Source organism: Ranitomeya imitator, chromosome 6 (assembly GCF_032444005.1).
Source record: "Ranitomeya imitator isolate aRanImi1 chromosome 6, aRanImi1.pri, whole genome shotgun sequence".
Classification (NCBI taxonomy): domain Eukaryota; kingdom Metazoa; phylum Chordata; class Amphibia; order Anura; family Dendrobatidae; genus Ranitomeya; species Ranitomeya imitator.
The window spans coordinates 171,430,225-171,454,263 of record NC_091287.1 but is presented as its reverse complement, the minus strand read 5'-3'; the positions used below and the strand labels follow the sequence as shown (position 1 = coordinate 171,454,263).

General features: G+C 42.7%; 1 protein-coding gene across 5 annotated transcripts in view; it reads right to left on the bottom strand.

Moving 5' to 3' along the window:
- PDE1C (phosphodiesterase 1C) overlaps nt 1-24,039 on the bottom strand; it is a 1,560,705-nt gene that overhangs the window by 186,055 nt on the left and 1,350,611 nt on the right. For all 5 annotated transcript variants that reach the window (XM_069730297.1, XM_069730300.1, XM_069730298.1 and 2 more), the window contains one exon: nt 11,954-12,055. In XM_069730297.1, coding sequence (XP_069586398.1) covers nt 11,954-12,055 — 102 coding nt within the window. The remainder of the gene's footprint in view (nt 1-11,953; nt 12,056-24,039) is intronic.

Below are 24,039 nucleotides of genomic sequence, written 5' to 3'. Positions count from 1 at the left end.
ATCTATTCTCAGTGTTCTGGCTGTGAATTTAATGTACTTGGCTGATATATTTTCCTTGTTACCTTGAGAAGTGTGCATAAAAATTGGACACCATTTGGATGGTCCATGTGCTGTCCATTTTTTTTTTCTCGCACTCATTGACTTGCATTGGCGTGCATTGTCCGGTTTATGTGGCCACTCGCAGCATGCTGGAATTCTTTCCTCAAGTCAATTCCAGCTGAGGAAAAGCTTGCAGATCAGCACTGACTCATTGAATAGCATTGATAGGAGTGCAATGAGATTTTTTATCAAATTGCACTTGTCCGATTTAAATGGCAGTGTGAGCGCACCCTAAGATGGAGATCCAACACCCGGCATCCCCACTAATCAGCAGAAACATTCCCAGATAAGAGCTGCATAAAAGTAATGTACTGGAAGACAAAAACCACATACCGTATATACTTGAGTATAAGCCGAGATTTTCAGCCCAAATTTTTGGGCTGAAAGTGCCCCTCTCGGCTTATACTCGAGTCACGGTGGGCGGCAGGGTCGGCGAGTGAGGGGGAGAGGGTGCTGAGGCATACTCACCTAGTCCAGGTGCTCCTGACGCTGCCCCTGCCTGTCACACTGTCTCCGGGTGCCGCAGCTCTTCCCCTGTTCAGCGGTCACGTGGGACCGCTCATTAGAGAAATTAATATGGACTCCACTCCCATATGGGTGGAGCCACATATTCATTCCTCTAAGTGGTGCCAGTGACCGCTGACAGGAAGAGCTGCGGCACCCAAAGACAGTGTGACAGGCAGGGGCAGCGTCAGGAGCGCCGGGACTAGGTGAGTATTTTATATTCACCTGTCCGCGTTCCACACGCCGGGCGCAGCTCTGTCTTCGCATCCTCTTGCACTGACTGTTCAGGTCAGAGGGCGCGATGACGCATATAGTGTGCACACCGCCCTCTGCCTGAACAGTCAGTGCAGAGAGACGCCGGGACAAGACGCCGGGAGCTGCAAGCAAGAAAGGTGAGTATGGCATTTTTTTTTTTATTATTGCAGCAGCAGCAATGGCACAGCTTTATACGGAGCATCTATGGGGCAAAAATGAACGGTGCAGAGCACTATATGGCACAGCTATGGGGCAATAATGAACGGTGCAGGGCACTATATGGCACAGCTATGGGGCAAGAATGAACGGTGCAGAGCACTATATGGCACAGCTATGGGGCAATAATGAACGGTGCAGAGCACTATATGGCACAGCTATGGGGCAAGAATGAACGGTGCAGAGCACTATATGGCACAGCTATGGGGAAATAATGAACGGTGCAGAGCACTATATGGCACAGCTATGGGGCAATAATGAACTGTGCAGAGCACTATATGGCACAGCTATGGGGCAATAATGAACGGTGCAGAGCACTATATGGCACACCTTTCTATGGTACATCTATGGGGCAATAATGAACGGTGCAGAGCACTATATGGCACAGCTATGGGGCCATAATGAACGGTATGGAGCATCTATTTTTATTTTTGAAATTCACCGGTAGCTGCTGCATTTTCCACCCTAGGCTTATACTCGAGTCAATGTTTTCCCAATTTTTTGTGGCAAAATTAGGGGGGTCGGCTTATACTCGGGTCGGCTTATACTCGAGTATATACGGTAAATTGCTTTGTGGCCTTTGCCAAGTACAGCACTTTATCTCCCATTCACTTGAATGGGGATAGTATGTTCACTCCAAAAATTACTTCAAACTGGCCGCTGCTGTAAGAGCATAATAGGGCCAGTTGGTTGGAGTACTGTCTACCCCCTATCATCCCTTCATCAATCTGATGTCGATGATCAACAGTTAAGTCCTTGATCACCCACTGTGAGACATATACAGTTGTGCTCAAAAGTTTACATATCCCGGCATAATTTTTGCTTTCTTGGCATTTTTTCAGAGAATATCAATGATAACATCAAAACTTTTTCTCCACTCATGGTTAGTGGTTGGGTGAAGCCATTTATTTTCAAACTACTGTGTTTTCTCTTTTTAAATCTTAATTGCAACCCAAAACATCCAAATGACCCAAAATTATCAAAATCTCACATACCCTGGTGATTTTGGCCTGATAACATGCAGAGAAGTTGACACAAATGGGTTTGAATGGCTACTAAAGGTAACATGCTCATCTGTGACCTATTTTCTTGTAATCAGTGTGTGTGTGTGTGTGAATAAAAGCTGAGTGAGATTCTGGGATCCAGACAGACTCTTGCATCTTTCATCCAGCCACTTATGTTTCTGGATTGTGAGTCAGGGGAAAGCAAAAAATTGTCATCGGATCTACAGGAAAAGGTAGTTGAACTGTATAAAACAGGAAAGGGATACAAAAAGATATCCAAGGAATTGCTAATGCCAGTCAGCAGTGCTCGAACTGTGATTAACAAATAGAAAATCAGGTGATCTGTAAAAACAAAACCATGGTCAGGTAGACCAATAAAAATGTAGTACACAACTGCCAGGACAATTGACTGGGATGCAAAAAAGACCCCACAAATAACATCAGCTGAAATACAGGACACTCTGAAAACTAGCAGCATGGCTGTTTTAAGATGTACAATAAGGAAGTACTTGAAGAAAAATGGGCTGCATGGTCGAGTCGCCAGAAGAAAGCCATTACTGCGCAAATGCCACAAAGTATCTCAAGTACAATATGCAAAACAGCACAGAGACAAGCCTCAAAGCTTCTGGAACAAGATGATTTGGAGTGATGAGACCAAAATTGAACTTTTTGGCCACAACCATAAATTTTACAGCTGGAGAGAGGTAAACAAGTCCTATGATGATAGGAACACCATTCCTACTGTAAAGCACGGAGGTGGATCGCTGATGTTTTGGGGATTTGTGAGCTACAAAGGCACAGGAAACGTGGTCCAAGTTAAAGGAAAGATGAATGCAGCATGTCATCAGCAAATGCTGGAGGCAAATTTGCAGTCATCAGCCTGGAAGTTGCGCATGGGACATTCTTGGACGTTCCAACATGACAATGATCCAAAACACAAGGCCATGTCGACCTGTCATTGGCTACAGCAGAACAATGTGAAGGTTCTGGAGTGGCCATCTCAGTCTCCTAACCTCAGTATCATTGATCATCTCTGGGGAGATCTCAAGCACGCAGTTCATGCTAGGCAGCCCAGGAATTTACAAAAACTGGAGGCTTTTTGCCAAGAATAGTGGACAGCTTTACCATCTGAGAAATTAAAGAACCTCATACACAACTACCACAAAAGACTTCAACCTGTCATTGATGTTAGAAGGGGCAATACACGGTATTAAGAAATGGGGTATTTTAACTTTTGATCAGGGTCACTTGGATGTTTTGGGTTGTGATTATGATTTAAAAAGAGAAAACACAGTATTTTAACAATAAATGGCTTCACCCAACCACTAGTCATTAGCGGATAAAAAGTTTTGGTGTTATCATTCATAACCTCTGAAAAAAGGCCAAGAATGCAAATATTCTGCCAGAGTATGTCAACTTTTGAGCCCAATTGTTTATGTCTAAATAAAGACTTTAAAAAGAACAGTTTTTAATCTATAAAGATCCTATACAGACCTGCTGTCTATCTGTTCTGATCCTGCAGTCATATCATATGTTCTTCCCTGCCCTCTGCCTTCACTTATAACTTTTACTGTCTGTGGACTAGCAAGGAGTCTTACACCCTATACGTTGTCAACATATAAGGCTGTTTTCGTATTTGCGTCTGTGTAAGCAGCGTTTCATCTGCATACATCCGCATGCCTCCTGCATACATATCTTTAACATGGTGTACGCAGGGACATGCGTTTGCATGCGTTCGCTTGCGGATGCATACACGTGTCATTTCGCAGTGTGCAGGTGGGCGCGGCTAATGCAACATGTTGCATTTTTTGAGGCGTCAAGTATGCGCAGCCATGCGAATGCGGACGTTTGCGGATGAAGTCCGTCAAAACAATTCATTACAGTCTATGGGAACACATAGGTACGCAAGGACATGAGTACGCTTGTGTTTGCATACACATGTGTATTTCGGAGTAAATATGTCCAGGATCTGGTTTAAGCCACACCCACACAAAGCTTTTAAAAGAGGGTGTGGGCACTGGAAGTCCAGTACTCTCCAGACTCTGGAAGTGATTAGAAGACATTGCATCTTCTTTGAAGATTCTGAATGATCAAAATGTGAGTATACAAGCTAATATCTGTCTGTTTTTCTCCCTGCAGTCTGAATCACTTCTGCCTCTCGTGCAGCACTCCTCATCATATCCTCCAGTGCAGAGCAGATCTCACAGAGTGGACAGGAGACTAAAGTGAGTACATTTGCTACTGATTGGTAAGTATTGACTGTCAATATGACACATGTTGTAAAATCATGCATTTTCTTTACAGAACCATTCTAGTACAGATGAGCAGGAGCAGCAGACTCAGGCCCAAATTCCTGTGGCAAGATGGAGTGAAAATATTCTTGACTGTTTTTGGTTATTCTTGACTGTTTTTGGTTTAACTGTTTTATCTTTACAACATTAATGTCTTTCTTTCATTTCTAGGTTCAACAACGGGAGGAAGAAGCCATTGACAATGACCTCCTCATCTCATTGGTGGAGGAGCGAGTTCCTTTGTGGGACACCCGGGTTTAGCAGCACTCGGACGTTGTGATGATTTGGTGGCTTTGGAATCAAGTAGCCCAATCGCTGTACCAAAGTATTTTCGTAAAAATTGCAATGTGGTCGGCAGTGAACCTGTAAGGCCTGGATCACACAAGTTTCTTGCATCACACATCGGTTGTGTGATCCCAGCCTAAAGTGCATTGTTTAACAATTTCTTTTTTTTTCCCTTCACATTGAACAAAGTCATTGGCGTTCGATGGAGGATCGCTTCAATAAGGACCTGAGACAGGAGATCAAAGTACAGGAGATCAAAGTGGTGCTGGTCAAAAGGAAATACAAGTACCATAGGATGCTGTCTGTCCTGAGGCCTGTGCTTGCTCAGTGACCGTAAGCATTGTTGTGTTGTATTCCATTGGTTGTGTTCCATAATCTGAATTTTTCTATTCCATGGGATATATTGGCGCTTTATCAATTGTTATTTTTTTGTAGTAATGTTTTTCAATTCTTTTCCACACAGAACCTGGAGTAGCACCATCGAACCTGGATCGTCCTATGTTGGAGCGGCCCATCATTGAACAGCCACCAAACAGTTCCGGTCATCCACCAGTGATACAGCAAGTGGGCAGGCTTCATAGGCTGGAGAACAGGCAGCTGGTCCTTTAGGTGCTACCCTGTCCCAGTCTTCTGCCTCTGTTTTTTGGGGGTCTTTCCACAAGCGGCAGAAGGCCTTGGACAGGTCACTCATGCTCGAGTATGTTCACTTGAGCTCAGTGTTCCAGGATGGCCTGAAGGCACTCAGAGATAGACTGGAAAATTGTTTTGCCCATGTAAACACACTTTTCCAGGATGTCAACCGACACCTTGACCACCCGGAAGCCGAGCTTCAGTGACCGGCATGACATTTTTTTAATGCTATAGAGCGGGGCATGTTGGAACACCTTTCGCCTAATCTCCAGCTGAATGTGACGCAGGCCTGCAATGCTGCTTATGTTCAGGATATGTAAAAGACTCGGTACTTACAGCAGTCACATATGGCATTTTTGCCTGTGACACCACTAACTCGCTTCACTTCTTTACTGAGTTCTGCTGCCTACCACTGTACCACCACCATGCCCAGTCCTGCTGTACACCACTATACCGCCACCCCCATGTCGGGTCCTGCTGCTGATTGTCAGTCCACCACCACCACCATGCTGGGTCCTGCTGCTGAACACCAGTCCACCACCACCACCACCACCATGCCAGGTCCTGCTGCTGAAGGTCAGTTTACCGCCACCAGCATGCCGGGTCCTGCTGCTGAATGTCAGTCCACATCCACATTGCCGAGTCCTGCTCCTGCACCCCCGTTTACCTCCATGATGCAGAGTCCTGGTGCTGCACACCATCCTCAACCCACCACTCCCACCCTCCCAAAGAGACACAGAAGAGGAAAGCTGTCTAGTTCCTGCTCTGGACAGAGCACTGGACAGAAATAAAAAAAAGAAGAAGCGTGGCCCCCTAAATTACCAACTGCACTCTCACCGACCCATGTGTCTCTGTTGTCCAATTTGTCTCTCCCTTCCAGTGTGTCTCTCCTATCCCATGCTTCCACTCATAATGTGTCTACTCCCATCCCTGACCTCCCAGACCCAACACATTTAGCAGGCCATTTCCCTGGAGCCACTTCATCATCCACACCTAGCCAATCATCCCAGCTCCACACCCCCCAGGTCAATAACATGTCAGCCTCGTACTTTCACAAAAGTTAATTTTTATTGTTAAATAAAATTGTGTTTTTTTTCCAATCAATGCTTGTTCTTTGTCTTTTTCTGAGCCATCACCTTCAACACAAACTGTGCACCATCGCCATCAACACACTGTGTGCCGTCACTGTCAACACACACTGTGCGCTGTCAACACACACCATGTGCCCTCGCTGGAAAAACACTTATGCACAGTCGCGCGCTATAGAAGTATTCACTCAGGAAGCAAAGCTGCAGTGTAAAGGAAAGAAAGAAAAGGAGGAGCAGATTGTATCTGTCATGGAGCTATGAGGTGGCAAAAACACAAAGAGGACTGAAAATCCTCCAAAAAATCAGAATTAATATAGCACAAAGGGTCAAGGGTTAGGAATGCTCACCTGCTCAGGTGTCAGCACTAGTGCACTCAGAATGCAACAAACCCATGAAGTAATGATGCTGGAAAAACCCTGATGAGACCACTGCTCAGAACTAGTGTTGAGCGATACCGTCCGATACTTGAATACAAGTCAATGGGACACCAAGTATCGGAAGGTATCCTGATGGTTCCCAGGGTCTGAAGGAGAGGAAACTCTCCTTCAGGCCCTGGGATCCATATTAATGTGTAAAATAAAGAATTAAAATAAAAAATATTGATATGTTCACCTCTCCGGTGGCCCCTGGACATCACCGCGGGTAACCGGCAGGCTTCTTTGTTTAAAATGAGCGCGTTTAGGACCTGAGAATGACGTCGCGGCTTCTGATTGGTCGCGTGCCGCCCATGTGACCGCCACGCGACCAATCAGAAGCCACGACATCATTCCTCAGGTCCTAAATTCCTAGAATGAGGAGTTTAGTGCCTGAGAATGACGTCGCGGCTTCTGATTGGTCGCGTGGCGGTCACATGGGCGGCACGCGACCAATCAGAAGCCGCGACGTCATTCTCAGGTCCTAAACGCGCTCATTTTAAACAAAGAAGCCTGCCGGTTACCCGCGGTGATGTCCAGGGGCCGCCGGAGAGATGAATATATCAATATTTTTTATTTTAATTCTTTATTTTACACCTCACTATGGATCCGATACCGATACCCGATACCACAAAAGTATCGGATCTCGGTATTGAAATTCCGATACCGCAAGTATCGGCCGATACCCGATACTTGCGGTATCGGAATGCTCAACACTACTCAGAACTGATACTGAGCAATCACACCTCCATGAATTGGCAGACTATGAGCGGTGATGTCATCAGTATTTTCCACCTGTGTTGCCGCCATCTTTACTACATGGGTTTGCTGCTCCCTGAGTGCACTAGTCCTGAAACATGGGTAGGTGAGTAAACATATGAGGTGAACTATAGATTAATGCAGACTGAAAGAGACGATGGAGCTAATCCGACGTCACCTACTATAGCACTGACATCAGAGAGAAGAGGTGTAGTGTAAAGCATGGGTGACATAACCCAATCTGCATGAGACAGGGAGTGGATTTATAAAGACTGAAGTTTTTAGCCAGTGAGCACCTTATACCACTAAGCATTGTAATGTTGAGGGCACTTGGAACAGGTTTTTAACTAGAGATGTTTTATTATTTCAGTCAGCAAACAACAAGTACATTTTAACATTGCAGTTACATTACATTACAGAAACATTTTACTGGATTAAACCATTTCATCTTGCCATGCCACATGCCCAATATCCGAAACAAAGTAGGCAGCAAATGTATCTCTCATTTGGGCAACTTCCACTGTTGTCCTCAGAGGGTGATGTTGATAATCCGGCAATGGGGTAGAAACAGGTTCATCAAGTTCTGCATTTGGTCGCTCTTTAGCCATGATGTTGTGCAGAACCATACACGCTTTGTCAACCTCATCGATTGTCTCAATTTTTAGATTAATGGCTGTTCCCAAAACCCGCCATTTGGATACCAGCAAACCAAAGGCACACTCCACAGTTCTTTGTGTCCTTGTCAGTCGGTAGTTAAAATTCCTTTTTGTGTGGTTCAAGTCCCTACTGGAGTATGGCTTAAGGAGGTTGGCACACATCTGAAAGGCCTCATCCCCAACCACAACAAATGGCATTGGATGTCCTTTAGTGTTGGAAATAGATTATGGCAGTGGGAAATTGAAATTATTATCATACAAGCATTGGCCCATGTCTGAGTTTTGGAATATCTGTAAGTCATTACCTCGTCCAAAAGATCCAATGTCCACGGCGACAAATCTACAGTCAGCAGCTGCAATCACCATGAGCACAATAGAAAAGTATTTTTTATAAATAAAATACTTCGATCCAGTTCCACCCAGTTTGGTAATTCGAATTTGTTTGCTGTCCACAGCTCCCAAACAGTTTGGGAAATTACAAATTTACCAGAATTTTTTGGCGTTTTCCTGCCAGATTTCAGGAGTGTAGGTAAATTCCTCACACAGAACATCCCACAAAGCCCAGCAGGTGACTGCAACAATCCCAGAAAGGGTGGAAACTCCAATCATGAATTGGAAATGGAGAGATGATAAGCTCTCTCAGGTAGCCAGGAATCTGACGAACAGAGAAAGGAAAAAAACATTAAGCACATGGCTTTTAGAACAATAATATTAATGACAGGTGTTTTACCAAACAGATAAAGGAAAAAAGAAATAAAAACATGGCAGAACAATAATATTTATGACAGGCATTTCTTTTGAAAAATTATGTACCTTATGGTCACCCGCAGACGTTCCTCAGCAGGAATTGCTCTACGTAGCTGTGTGTCCTGCCTGCTGATGGCTCCTTGTACACGATACAGCAAATCATTGAAGCTCTGTTGAGATATCCTCATGTACTCAAAATATTTATCCAGGTTTTCACGGAGCTCACTGTATAAGGAGTGGTAAGTTCCAGGGCTCTCTTGGACTTCAACAACAGGGTGTTGCCAAAAGCGACGATGTCTTTCTCTTTTCCTTTCTTGTTCACAAGCAATTGCAAAAGCAAGAAACAAGTTCACATCCAAATCCATGTCAAGATCCATCTTGACACTGGATACAGCAGCAAAAGATGAGGATTTCTTCTGTACAAGGGTCTATATACAGAATTTCCATGAGACATGCCCATTGGGCATGGCTTGTGTCAAGGAAATTCTCCTGAAAAAGCATTTTCCTATCAAACACATGCGCATAAAAAGTGCAAACGCATGCAAAAACGCATGCAAACACTATGTTTTTTTGCCATCATGTGTAAGCTAATGCGGGTAAAAAAAATGCTGCGTTAGCATGCATTTTTGCAGGCGTTTGTGGTAGCGGATGATACGCTGCACACATAGATGCAAATGTGAAACTAGCCTAACAAGATATACAATATATGGGCTATTTTTTCAGGATGGCACATGGCTAATAACATTGTTACAAGGAAATATTTAAATAAATGTGACCCTGCTACATATGTGTCTTTCTTTTACGACTGTAGCAAAAGTTACATCATGTGCAATGAAATGTTTAATGTTTCAGATTTGTGAATGGCTGTGAAAAATGCCTCTAAGCCATATATCACCCATTGGGTCTTTTGTTAGAAAATATGTAATTTTAACATTTTTTTTTTTTCATTTTAATTGGATGACAGGATATTCTATTGCATTGATGTCATGATAAATGGTTAAACTCAACACAATTTAGAGTTGTAGCCTAAATATAGTCCAAATGTAGTCAAATGTCTAGTCATAACATACACATTAGATTGTTATCTATTGATTATACTGTTTGACTCTAAATAAAAGCAAGTTTTCCATCTACAATATTGAAGAAAAAAGATGTGACACTCACCAGGTCAAATGAATGTGAAAAAGTCCTTTATTTCATACCTTGGGATTAGGACTAAAGCATGATGTGCAGGTTACAGAGGCATACAGGGAGAGGCAGAGTGGAAGATGGTCATTTCGCATAACAATGCTTCAACGGGTCCAGGTATGTCACATTCATTCGAACTGGTGAGTGCTGCATCTTTTTTCTTCAATATTGCACATTTAAGTACTGTATGCAGAGCACCAAACACTGTTCGATCAGCCGCTGTTGCTCTATATGGGAAGTTTATTCAGCATTCCAGTGAATTTTTATATTTTGTGTGGTGCCGGTATTTTTCTCTTTGAACATTGCATGTAAAATTTTTCCATCTATACCTGTAATACTTTGTGACCCTAAATAAACTGCGCTGTCATCAACTATTCTAAATCAATCAGCGTGGGGTAACATTGCCGAATATGTCATCTAAATTCACATTACACGAAAATATACATTATGCACAGGACCATATTTTCAAATAGAAGCTGAAGTTCTAATGCCTTGGATGGCGAGTTGCAGGTGGTGCTGCTAATCAATGATAGTAAAACAAACTTACACTTTTCTTTAAGAACTTTCCTCTGCCTCCTGCCAAACTAGCACTTTTACAAGAGAGCAGAGGGGGAAACCACCCTAATGACTATTCACAGACAGTGCACAATACTTTATTACGGTACTTTATTTTCTTCTATGCTGAAAGTGATATTTTACTAAGTGATAACATGTTTACTAGTCTGCTAAGCAATTTAGCAGCATGTGAGGGGCCTAATATGTGTTCATATGTGATTGTAGGTCCTTTAACCACTTAAAATTTTTAGTTGTAATATTTGTATTTTATTTTTTTGTGTCCTTATTTTACGGTGAGCATAGCCATATTATGGCTTGTTTTATTGCGTTACAAGTTGGAATCTGGAATTGGACAATGTACTAAAACAAAATGATAATTCCAAGTGGGAATGGGGCAGAAAATGCAATTCCTATTTGTTTTGGGGTTTCACTTTTATGAAGATCATTGTGCATTACAAAATATGGCATGAAAATATGATTCTATATTTTCGTAATATTAAGGGGATAGGATACAGAGGGGGTCCTACACTGTCTAACCACTTAAGGCTCCAACACACTTTAGACTAATGCCAGCCAAACAAGCCAATATCAGTGATCTAGGTGCACAGTCTAATGAGGACCTCCTGACTCAACGCAGTACAGCGATGTTATCCAGGAACTGTATGGATGTGTTATTTAGTTTCAGAATTGGGGTTGGCTTACCATATATACCATACCAATAATATGACTGAGTCTTCCAATCACAGCATGGTAGTAATAGTTAGTCCCAGTATGTATTATTATTTGAGGATAGGAATGATTTATGTACACAGATTCTAGATTTTGTTACAGCAGAACGTGCCCTGTATTATCCAATAAAGAACACAAGTCTTGGGAAGCACAGTTCTATGTAGCACTAAGTGTTTTTTACATTTATCAATCAATAAAAATTCTGTTTTCATAACAATAATTAAACCCAACTATCAGTATAAAGTACTAAGGCCATAAATGGGGGTGCACTCAGGAATTGTGCCTAGGGCAGCATGAACTGTAACTATGGCCCTGATTACACATGTTTTGGCAGCCTTTTCTTTGACTAAAGTATGTACATTGTGAATGTAAACTTTGATCTTTAATTCTTCAGTCGTATTTTAAAAGAGCAAAATAACACTTCAGAAAGGCACAAAGTGAAGCTTTTTTAGGTAATAGCTTTGAAGTTACAAAATAGCCTACCAGTATTTACTGTAACCTTTCACCATAGACCATCACAACATGGCTACTCACCCTTCCGGCTGCGGCAAAGAATTCTTCATTGCTTTGATTTGTTGGAAGTGACAGGACATATCTGTGGCCAATACCATCTCAATCACCAAAGTCCGGAATTCTCTTCAGGGTTATCATAAAGCAAAAAGAAAAAAAGTGTAAGACATTAGTTACTATATGTCATCAGTCTACAAATATTTATTTAATATCTTCTCTACTACAATGGTTAAAGAGGATATTTCACCACATTTTTCATGTTTAACCTCTTCACGACTTTTAACGTAAGATGGATAGGGGTTCACATCCTACGACGTCAAGTCACGTCATGGGGATCATGCAGGCACCAAACCTGTAACAGCACAATCTGCTACCAGGAGCACGGCGTAATTTATAGCTGAGATTCCACTGCAGCACGCCGGGCCATTTAACCCCCTAAATGCTGCGTTCCATATCAATCACAACTTCAGATAGGTGCCCCCACAATGTCATGGCAACCCGGGGTCTTTATGATGACATCCTGGTCCCCCAGCTACGGCAAGCATATTAGACCATGTTGAGAGCATGGTCTAAGAAACGATCTGTAGGTGCAACATTGACAGGTATAATGCATTGAAGTTCTGGTGCATTGCAATGCATTAAACCAGTGATCAGATCAGAGCCATGAAACTTAAAATCCCATAAAAAAAAAAGTTTTAAAAAATTGCCAAAATAAAAAAAAAATCACAAAAAAATCACAAAATAAGAAAAAGAAAACAATGATAAATACAAATATTTAAAAAAAAAATGCACAAATGTAGTATTGGCACGTCCAAAAGCACCTGAACTCTAAAAGTGTCACATTAGTTAACCCCTTCAGTAAACACAGTAAAAAAAGTGGTAAAATACCCCTGAACAAAAAATGGAATAGAACGCAATCAAAATATCAAATGAAAAAAAAAAATGGTATAGCTAAAAACATCATCTTGTCCCACATAAAAACAAGCTAACATACAGATCCGTCAGAGGAGAAATAAAAAAGCAATAGCACTCAGAATATACCTATGCAAAAATAATTATTTTTTTCTAAAAAATAGTTCTTGTGTAAAATTAGCGAAACATAAAAAATCATATATCACGTGTAGTATCGCTGTAATCATACTGACCCGAAGAACAGAAGCGGACATAGAACTGATGCAGCTGCACAGGGACCTGGAGGTGGAGAGAGCCCTTAGAGGATGGTAATAATACTAGGAGCTCATAACCAGATTGCCCTCATCATATGAGGTGTGCCAGGCAGGGAGCGAACTGATGACCCCAAAGATAAAAATCTATGGGGGTAAGATTGGGAGACCTTGGTGGCCATTCAACTGGCCCACGACAACCAATCCACTTTTCAGGAAACTGTTCATGTAAGAGTGCTCAGACCTGACACCCAAGATGGTGCACCACCACATTATGGGTGTCAGGTCCGAGCATTCCTACATAAACGGTTTCCTGAAAAGTGGATTGGTTGTCATGGGCCAGTTGAATGGCCACCAAGGTCTTCCAATCTGACCCCCTTAGTCTTTTATCATTGGGGTCATCTGAAGGCAATTGTCTATGCTGTGAAGATACAAGATGTGCAGCATCTGAAACAAAGGATTCTGGAAGCCTGTGCTAGCATTTCTTCTGCAGTGTTGTTAACAGTCTGTTAAGAGTGGAAGAAGAGGGGTTCATTTACAATCCAACACAATGGGCAGCACTTTGAACACATTTTATAAGTGGTCATAAACTTGTAAATAACTCATGAAATAATAAAGTTACATTAAAACCAAGCAGACCATTGTTTTTCTTGTGAAATTCTCATTAAGTTTGGTGTGACACATGACCCTCTTACCATTGAAAAAAATAAAGTTGTATCTAAAATGGATGACTTCAAAATGGCTGCCATGGTCACCACCCATCTTGAAAAGTTTTCCCTCTCCCATATACTAATGTGTCACAAACAGGAAGTTGATATCGCCAACCATTCCCATTTTATTTAGGTGTATCCATATTATTGGCCCACCCTGTATATATTATTGTCACCATTAAAGGAGGGGGGCCAAGACACTTCTCTTGCATAGAGACCCAAGCTGTCCGCCCATGCTGAAGAATAAAGCTTTTGTCTTTACCATGCGGAGAATGGCATAAAAACATAAAACAATTCCTGCTTTTTGTTCATTCTACCTTCCAAAAAGCAGAATAAGTGATCAGAAAAAATTATGTACCCAAAAATTGTACCAATAAAAATGTCAACTAGTCCCACAAAAAACAAGCCCTTAGATGACTCTGTCACAGAAATATAAAAAAATTGGCTCTTAGAATATGGCGTTGCAAAATCTTTTATTTTTTTTTTTAAAATAGTCATTTAGTGTGTGATAGCAGCCAAAGATTAAAATCTATATAAATCTGCTATTGTTGTAATTGCACCAACCGGAACAATAAAGTCTTGTAATCACACTTTGATTAATGGCGTAAAAAATAAATAAAACCAATTTCACTGGTCAACACAAAAAATCATCAGCAAAGGTAATATGTCTGTTTTATGGAGTTTGATGTGCTGATTCCAAAAATATGCTTAGTTTTGCTCTATCACATAAAGTTTCCGAGATAGAATTATTTTTGTTATTACGTTATTTCTGCATTTTCAATTTGTGTTTTTTCCTATGTTATTCCCATTTCTTTGCTTGTCTTAATTATGAATTTTCTTACAGGGACAACATCAGTAAAGCTTTTAGTGAGTTTTATGGGAAGGAGTATTGACAGTGCAGTCAACCAATGACTGCTTAATGGAAAGTCACATGTTATGGGGAGGAGCTAACTGTTATGAGTCGGTAAGATTTGAGTCAGTCAGAAAAGGATGGTGATGGCAGCAAGGACCGGTATGTGAGAATCTGACAGGAGACAGGCCTCTACAGGGATCTGAGCCCTTCCACAGGGAGATAGGAGGGAAGGCAGCGGACAGCCGCCATTGTGAGAGGATTTTCACTGCATTTCTGAGAGGGCAAGTCGCCTCAGAGGGAAGAAAACAGCTCAGCCACTGAGGTGTAACTGAGTGAGGGTCTCCACAGAGAGAGATCCTGAAAGCAGCCAATATCACACTGAGAAACTGCCTGTCTGCAAAGTTCATCTGTAAGAAATAGGCTGACCCGTTTACCTCACAACTGTATATAGTTATCTACCAGATTACCTCAAGCAAATTGAATTCTAAATACAAGCTGCCTCAGTCATCTCTGGGGAAATATCTACATATAGTTGGTCAGCTTATCGCATTTTTTGTTGAGTTTGTCACCACCATTGAACTGAACTCACTCTGCTGTTTGATCTGATTTAAAGGAGAAAATGTCCCGACAGTGTATCAATCATCCAAACAGATTCTGCTGTGTGTGTGGTTCTTTTACACCAAAAAAGCCAAGAACATTCAATCACTCATGATATTAAAAAGATGCACCAGATGTACTTTAAGTGTCCACTTGGTGATCAAGACAAAAGCTGGGCCCCTCATGTGATTGTTCAAATGGTCTTTGTGACTGGATGAATATGAGGAAAGTTGCTATGCCAATTGCTGTTCCCATGATTTGGAGAGAACCAAAGAATCATAGTGATGACTGCTACTTTTGTTTTGTCAAACTGAAGAGCTTTTCTACGAAGAACAAACATAAGATTAATTACCCTGAACTTGAATCTGTGATTAGGCCAGTCCAACATCATGGTACCTTGACAGTTCCTCTACCACCATTGTATGGATTTGATGAAAATGAAGTAGAATATAAAGACTATGGAGCTGAAGCTATTGGTGAAGACATGAGACCTCAAGTCAAGATGAGTATGTACCTAATGTAGCAGCGGAGCAGCCAGAACGCTTTACTCAACATGAATTTAATGATCTCATTTAATGAAACATCTATGCTCCAGGTAGAGGCAATGTTCAGCATAATCCTTTAGTTGCTGCAACAAAAATCTTTCTTCCTCCGCTACATATAAAGTAAGGATTGATTAGAAACTTTGTGAAAGCCATGGCAAAGACAAATTTATAAGGGTTCCAGTACATTTCACAGAAATTCTCCAGCATTGCACCAGTAAAACTGAAGGAAGGGGTATTTGTTGGTCCTCAAATCAGAGAGCTTATGAGAGATGATGTGTTTGAAGGAACTCTAAATGATACGGAACTGAGATCTTGGAAAAGCTTCAAGTGGATCTGTGAAAACTTCTCAGGAAAACAAAAATCTCCAGAATATGTTGAAAGTGTTGAGGAATTGCTAAATGCATACCAGTGTCTTGGATGTCGGATGTCTCTGAAAATGTATTTTTTGAATTCACATTTAGATTTCTTCCCTCAAAATCTTGGGGATGTAAGCTATGAACAAGGCAAGCGGTTTACCCAGGACATTAAAGTAATCAAGCACCGCTACCAGGGTTTTTGGAATTACTCAATAATGGCAGATTACTGTTGGATGTTATATAGGAAAAACCCTGAAAAATCGTATCAACGACAGTCTAATGTCAAGCACATTTAATTTCTGCTCATATTTTGGTTTCTATTTTGCATTTGAATTTATCTTGGTTCAATAAAAACTGTTTTGTAAGGTGAAGCATTGTTTTCTGATATATATATTACTGTTTTTGTAATGTCGCCAGTATATTTCCTATACCTTATAATAATGATGTTGCTCCATGGAAACTATACGTGCTACAGAAAAACTATATCTACATTTTTGAAATCAGGACAAAAAGATGATTCAGAAAAGTACAAAGTCACGTGCGGTGATTTCAAAAAATATTTTTTTGCAGACCTGTGTCATTGTCCTGCTGTTGATTTGTCCATTCTGCCTTTCAAAGATCGCCATAAGGCTCAACAGATTTATCCTGCTCTCTGCACTGCACATGCAGCGGGGGTTTCCATGTAAATCGCTGAAATACTGTACATGATTTAGATGCAACTCCCGATAATGAGGCAGATTGAGTCAATGTGGACGCTGTCTAACTTATTATGCAATGGTGTCCAACTTTTTAAGACTGCACAAAAGCGTGGTCGTCCACTGTTTTGTATATCTCTGAAAAAAGGACACAGCTGAAAAGAGTCTAGAGTATTATTATTGTAGTGAATGGATTATAATGGGTCTTCATCTGAATCATGTAATTTAGAGATTAAGATGGAAACCCTGGTGTAATTGCTCAGTGTAGAGCACAGGAAAACTGTGATCCAAAATATTATGTATAAATATTCCCAATAAAAGCTTCAACTCAATCCACAAAAAAAGCATGTCCCCACTCACATCCATCATCTGTCAGTGGAAATATTAGGGGCTTTCATTTTACTGGTAGCACAAAGTCAGAATATGCTGAATAAACTGGATCTGCAGAGAACGAGGAGATTTGAGTAAATGAGGGGGATACCGATGCCAGCACAGGGCTCCCCCAGCTCACATGCCCTATAATGTTTCAGTGTCTCAGATGCTGAGTGGGCCCCTCATTCGTCCAGGGCACCGACAGTTTCCTAGGTGTGCCGAGTGGTGACACCGGCCCTGCACTACAATGAACTGAGCACCACAATGACAGATTTCCAATTTTCACTCACCAGCATTAATTGCTGATTGCTTCTGGAAAAGACCCGGAGACAAAATTGTCACTATACCTTGTGTTGTGAATTCTGTTGTCGGGCTCCCTCCTGTGGTCATGAATGGTACTTCGGCTGGTTCTGTCCATGGACTTCCTCTGGTGGCTATGGGTGTTTCTGAGTTTCCTTTCATAGGTGACGAGGCTAAGTCGTTAGTGGGCTGCTCTATTTAAATCCACTTGGATCTTTGCCCCATGCCAGCTGTCAATGTTGTACTATTGGTCTAGTTCGCTCCTGGATCGTTCTGGTTACCTGTTATTTCCAGCAGAAGCTAAGTTCCTCTTTGCTATTTTCTTGTTTGCTATTTTTTCTGTCCAGCTTGCTATTGTGAATATTGCCTTGCTTGCTGGAAGCTCTGGGACGCAGAGGGGCGCCTCCGCACCGTGAGTCGGTGCGGAAGGTTTTTTTTCCCTGCACTCTCTGCGTGGCTTTTTGTAGGTTTTTGTGCTGACCGCAAAATTGCCTTTCCTATCCTCTGTCTGTTCAGTAAGTCGGGCCTCACTTTGCTATATCTATTTCATCTCTGTGTTTGTGATTTCATCTTACTCACAGTCAATATATGTGGGGGCTGCCTTTTCCTTTGGGGAATTTCTCTGAGGCAAGGTAGGCTTTATTTTCCTATCTTTAGGGCTAGCTAGTTTCTTAGGCTGTGTCGAGTTGCATAGGGAGCGTTAGGAGCAATCCACGGCTTTTTCTAGTGTGTGTGATAGGATTAGGGATTGCGGTCAGCAGAGTTTCCACTTCCCAGAGCTTGTCCTGTATTTTTGTAGCTATCAGGTCTTTCCGGGTGCTCTTGACCATCAGGTCCATTCTTGTCCTAACCACCAGGTCATAACTGTACAGCTGGCCAAAAGTATTAATGCATCTCAATAGAGGGCTAAGAGAAGTTCTGAGACCATTTTTTTTGTCTTTGCAGTGTGTTTTGTCTCTCTTTTCCCCTTTACCTCTGGGTGGTTCAGGACACAGGTGTAAACATGGACATTCAAGGTCTGTCCTCTTTGATGGATAATCTCACTATAAGTGTACAAAACATTCAAGATTTTGTGGGTCAGAATCCGATATTAGAGCCTAGGATTCCAATTCCTGATTTGTTTTTTGGTGATCGATCTAAGCTCTTGAATTTCAAAAATAATTGTAAATTGTTTCTTGCCTTGAAACCTCGCTCTTCAGGTGACCCTGTTCAACAAGTAAAGATTATTATTTCTTTGTTACGTGGTAACCCTCAAGACTGGGCATTTTCCCTTGCGCCAGGAGATCCGGCATTGCGTGATGTTGATGCGTTTTTCCTAGCGCTTGGATTGCTTTATGACGAACCTAATTCAGTGGATCAGGCAGAGAAAATCTTGCTGGCTCTGTGTCAGGGTCAGGATGAAGCAGAGATATATTGTCAGAAGTTTAGAAAGTGGTCTGTGCTCACTCAGTGGAATGAATGTGCCCTGGCAGCAATCTTCAGAAAGGGTCTCTCTGAAGCCCTTAAGGATGTCATGGTGGGATTTCCCATGCCTGCTGGTCTGAATGAGTCTATGTCTTTGGCCATTCAGATCGATCGACGCTTGCGTGAGCGTAAAGCTGTGCACCATTTGGCGGCACTATCTGAGCATGGGCCTGGGCCTATGCAATGTGATAGGACTTGGACCAGAGCTGAACGGCAAGAACACAGACGTCGGAATGGGCTATGTTTTTACTGTGGTGATTCCACTCATGCTATAATAATAATAATAATAATAATTTTTATTTATATAGCGCCAACATATTCCGCAGCGCTTTCCAAATTATAGAGGGGACTTGTACAGACAATACGCATTACAGCATAACAGAAATACAGTTCAAAACAGATACCAGGGGGAATGAGAGCCCTGCTCGCAAGCTTACAAACTATGAGGAAAAGGGGAGACACGAGAGGTGGATGATAATCTCCGATTGTCCGTTGCTATCTCCGATTGTCCTAAGCGCACTAAGCGGTTCGCTAGGTCTGCCACCATTGATACGGTACAGTCGAAATTTCTTTTGTCCGTTACTCTGATTTGCTCTCTGTCGTCCTATTCTGATATGGCATTTGTGGATTCAGGCGCTGCCATGAATTTGATGGACTTGGAGTATGCTAGGCGCTGTGGTTTTTTCTTGGAGCCCTTGCAGTATCCTATTCCATTGAGAGGAATTGATGCTACGCCTTTGGCCAAGAATAAGCCTCAGTACTGGACCCAATTGACCATGTGCATGGCTCCTGCACATCAGGAGGATATCCGCTTTTTGGTGTTGCATAATCTGCATGATGTGGTCGTTTTGGGGTTGCCATGGCTACAGGTTCATAATCCAGTATTGGACTGGAAATCTATGTCTGTGTCCAGCTGGGGTTGCCAGGGGGTACATGGTGATGTTCCATTTTTGTCAATTTCGTCTTCCACTCCTTCTGAAGTTCCAGAGTTTTTGTCGGATTATCGGGATGTATTTGATGAGCCTAAAGCAAGTGCCCTACCTCCTCATAGGGATTGTGATTGTGCTATTAATTTGATTCCTGGTAGTAAGTTTCCTAAGGGCCGATTGTTCAATTTATCTGTGCCAGAACACGCCGCTATGCGGAGTTATATAAAGGAATCCTTGGAGAAAGGCCATATTCGCCCGTCGTCATCACCGTTAGGAGCAGGGTTCCTTTTTGTGGCCAAGAAGGATGGTTCTTTGAGACCTTGTATTGATTACCGCCTTCTTAATAAAATTACAGTCAAATTTCAGTATCCTTTGCCGTTGCTGTCTGATTTGTTTGCTCGTATTAAAGGGGCTAGTTGGTTCACCAAGATAGATCTTTGAGGGGCGTATAATCTTGTGCGTATTAAACAGGGCGATGAATGGAAAACAGCATTTAATACGCCCGAGGGCCATTTTGAGTACCTGGTTATGCCATTCGGGCTTTCCAATGCTCCATCAGTATTTCAGTCCTTTATGCATGACATCTTCCGAGAGTATCTGGATAAATTCCTGATTGTGTATTTGGATGATATATTGTTTTTTTCGGATGATTGGGAGTCTCATGTGAAGTAGGTCAGAATGGTGTTCCAGGTCCTTCGTGCGAATTCCTTGTTTGTGAAGGGGTCAAAGTGTCTCTTTGGAGTTCAGAAGGTTTCATTTTAGGGGTTCATTTTTTCCCCTTCTACTATCAAGATGGACCCTGTTAAAGTCCAGGCCATTTACGATTGGACTCAGCCAACATCTGTGAAGAGCCTGCAAAAGTTCCTGGGCTTTGCTAATTTTTATTGGCGCTTCATCGCTAATTTTTCTAGTGTTGCTAAACCGTTGACTGATTTGACCAAGAAGGGTGCTGATGTGGTCAATTGGTCTTCTGCAGCTGTAGAGGCTTTTCAGGAGTTGAAGCGTCGTTTTTCTTCTGCCCCTGTGTTGTGCCAGCCAGATGTTTCGCTCCCGTTTCAGGTTGAGGTTGATGCTTCTGAGATTGGAGCAGGGGCTGTTTTGTCGCAAAGAAGTTCTGATGGTTCGGTGATGAAGCCATGTGCTTTCTTTTTGGGCATTCGAGGAGTGGCGTCATTGGCTTGAAGGAGCCAAGCATCGCGTGGTGGTCTTGACAGATCACAAGAATTTGACTTATCTTGAGTCTGCCAAACGGTTGAATCCAAGACAGGCTCGATGGTCGTTATTTTTCTCCCATTTTGATTTTGTGGTTTCGTACCTTCCGGGCTCTAAGAATGTGAAGGCTGATGCCCTGTCAAGGAGTTTTGTGCCTGACTCTCCGGGTGTTCCTGAGCCGGCGGGTATTCGGTATTCTTAAAGAGGGGGTAATTTTGTCTGCCATCTCCCCTGATTTGCGGCGGGTGCTGCAAAAATTTCAGGCTGATAGACCTGACCGTTGCCCAGCGGAGAAACTGTTTGTCCCTGATAAATGGACTAGTAGAGTTATCTCTGAGGTTCATTGTTCAGTGTTGGCTGGTCATCCTGGAATCTTTGGTACCAGAGATTTGGTGGCTAGATCCTTTTGGTGGCCGTCTTTGTCACGGGATGTGCGTTCTTTTGTGCAGTCCTGTGGGACTTGTGCTCGGGCTAAGCCCTGCTGTTCTCGTGCCAGTGGTTTGCTTTTGCCCTTGCCGGTCCCGAAGAGGCCCTGGACGCATATTTCTATGGATTTTATTTCGGATCTCCCCGTCTCTCAAAAGATGTCGGTCATTTGGGTGGTTTGTGATCGCTTTTCTAAGATGGTCCATTTGGTACCCTTGTCTAAATTGCCTTCCTCCTCTGATTTGGTGCCATTATTTTTCCAGCATGTGGTTCGTTTACATGGTATTCCGGAGAACATAGTTTCGGACAGAGGTTCCCAGTTTGTTTCGAGGTTTTGGTGATCCTTTTGTGTTAGGATGGGCATTGATTTGTCTTTTTCCTCGGCTTTCCATCCTCAGACAAATGGCCAAACCGAACGAACTAATCAGACTTTGGAAACATAGCTGAGATGCTTTGTTTCTGCTGATCAGGATGATTGGGTGTCCTTTTTGCCGTTGGCTGAGTTCGCCCTTAATAATCGGGCCAGCTCGGCTACTTTGGTTTCGCCATTTTTCTGCAATTCTGGTTTCCATCCTCGTTTCTCTTCAGGGCAGGTTGAGTCTTCGGACTGTCTTGGTGTAGATACTGTGGTGGATAGGTTGCAGCAGATTTGGACTCATGTGGTGGACAATTTGACATTGTCCCAGGAGAAGGCTCAACGTTTCGCTAACCGCCAGCGCTGTGTGGGTCCCCGACTTCGTGTTGGGGATTTGGTTTGGTTGTCGTCTCGTTATGTTCCTATGAAGGTTTCCTCTCCTAAGTTTAAGCCTCGTTTCATTGGTCCGTATAAGATTTCTGAGGTTATCAATCCTGTGTCATTTTGTTTGGCCCTTCCAGCTTCTTTTGCCATCCATAATGTGTTCCATAGGTCGTTATTGTGGAGATACGTGGCGCCTGTGGTTCCATCCGTTGATCCTCCTGCCCCGGTGTTGGTTGAGGGGGAGTTGGAGTATGTGGTGGAGAAGATTTTGGATTCTCGTATTTCGAGACGGAAACTCCAGTACCTGGTCAAGTGGAAGGGTTATGGTCAGGAAGATAATTCCTGGGTTTTTGCCTCTGATGTTCATGCTGCCGATCTGGTTCGTGCCTTTTATTTGGCTCATCCTGGTCGGCCTGGGGGCTCTGGTGAGGGTTCGATGACCCCTCCTCAAGGGGGTGGTACTGTTGTGAATTCTGTTGTCGGGCTCCCTCCTGTGGTCATGAATGGTACTTTGGCTGGTTCTGTCCATGGACTTCCTCTGGTGGCTGTGGGTGTTTCTGAGTTTCCTTCCACAGGTGATGAGGCTAAGTCGTTAGTGGGCTGCTCTATTTAACTCCACTTGGATCTTTGCCCCATGCCAGCTGTCAATGTTGTACTATTGGTCTAGTTCGCTCCTGGATCGTTCTGGTTACCTGTTATTTCCAGCAGAAGCTAAGTTCCTCTTTGCTATTTTCTTGTTTGCTATTTTTTCTGTCCAACTTGCTATTGTGAATATTACCTTGCTTGCTGGAAGCTCTGGGACGCAGAGGGGCGCCTCCGCACCATGAGTCGGTGCGGAAGGTTTTTTTTCCCTGCACTCTCTGCGTGGCTTTTTGTAGGTTTTTGTGCTGACCGCAAAGTTGCCTTTCCTATCCTCTGTCTGTTCAGTAAGTCGGGCCTCACTTTGCTATATCTATTTCATCTCTGTGTTTGTGATTTCATCTTACTCACAGTCAATATATGTGGGGGCTGCCTTTTCCTTTGGGGAATTTCTCTGAGGCAAGGTAGGCTTTATTTTCCTATCTTTAGAGCTAGCTAGTTTCTTAGGCTGTGTCGAGTTGCATAGGGAGCGTTAGGAGCAATCCACGGCTTTTTCTAGTGTGTGTGATAGGATTAGGGATTGCGGTCAGCAGAGTTTCCACTTCCCAGAGCTTGTCCTTTATTTTTGTAGCTATCAGGTCTTTCCGGGTGCTCTTGACCATCAGGTCCATTCTTGTCCTAACCACCAGGTCATAACAACCTTGTAGGAATCTGTACTCACTCACCTGCGGTTGAGGTAGGCACAGGTAGCGGTATTGTGGAAATGTCCAAGCAAGTTTATTAAAATTTCATAAACCGCTCTGGATACTCAAAACAAATAAACAGCCTTTTCTGGCACAAAGTGAAACGCAAACAGGAAAAATAAACAGTCCATATAATAAAGCGGGTTCTCCCACTCTGATCAGTTTCTTTAGGACACACACATGGGACGTCTCCACACCTCCAACCACAGACACTGAATGAGACATTTGGCCTCCATTTTATCAGCCAAACCATACCCTGGGGTCGGAATATGTGAGCGGTCATTCCCACCTATCTCTTATGACCGCTCATAAATCCTTGCCCTGGAATGGCCTAAATAACTCTCTCAGCACTGTACGTGCTGGAGCATACTTCCAAGCTCACATCACCACAGCTAATAGCCAAGATGACACATATCTCCCCTCCAGG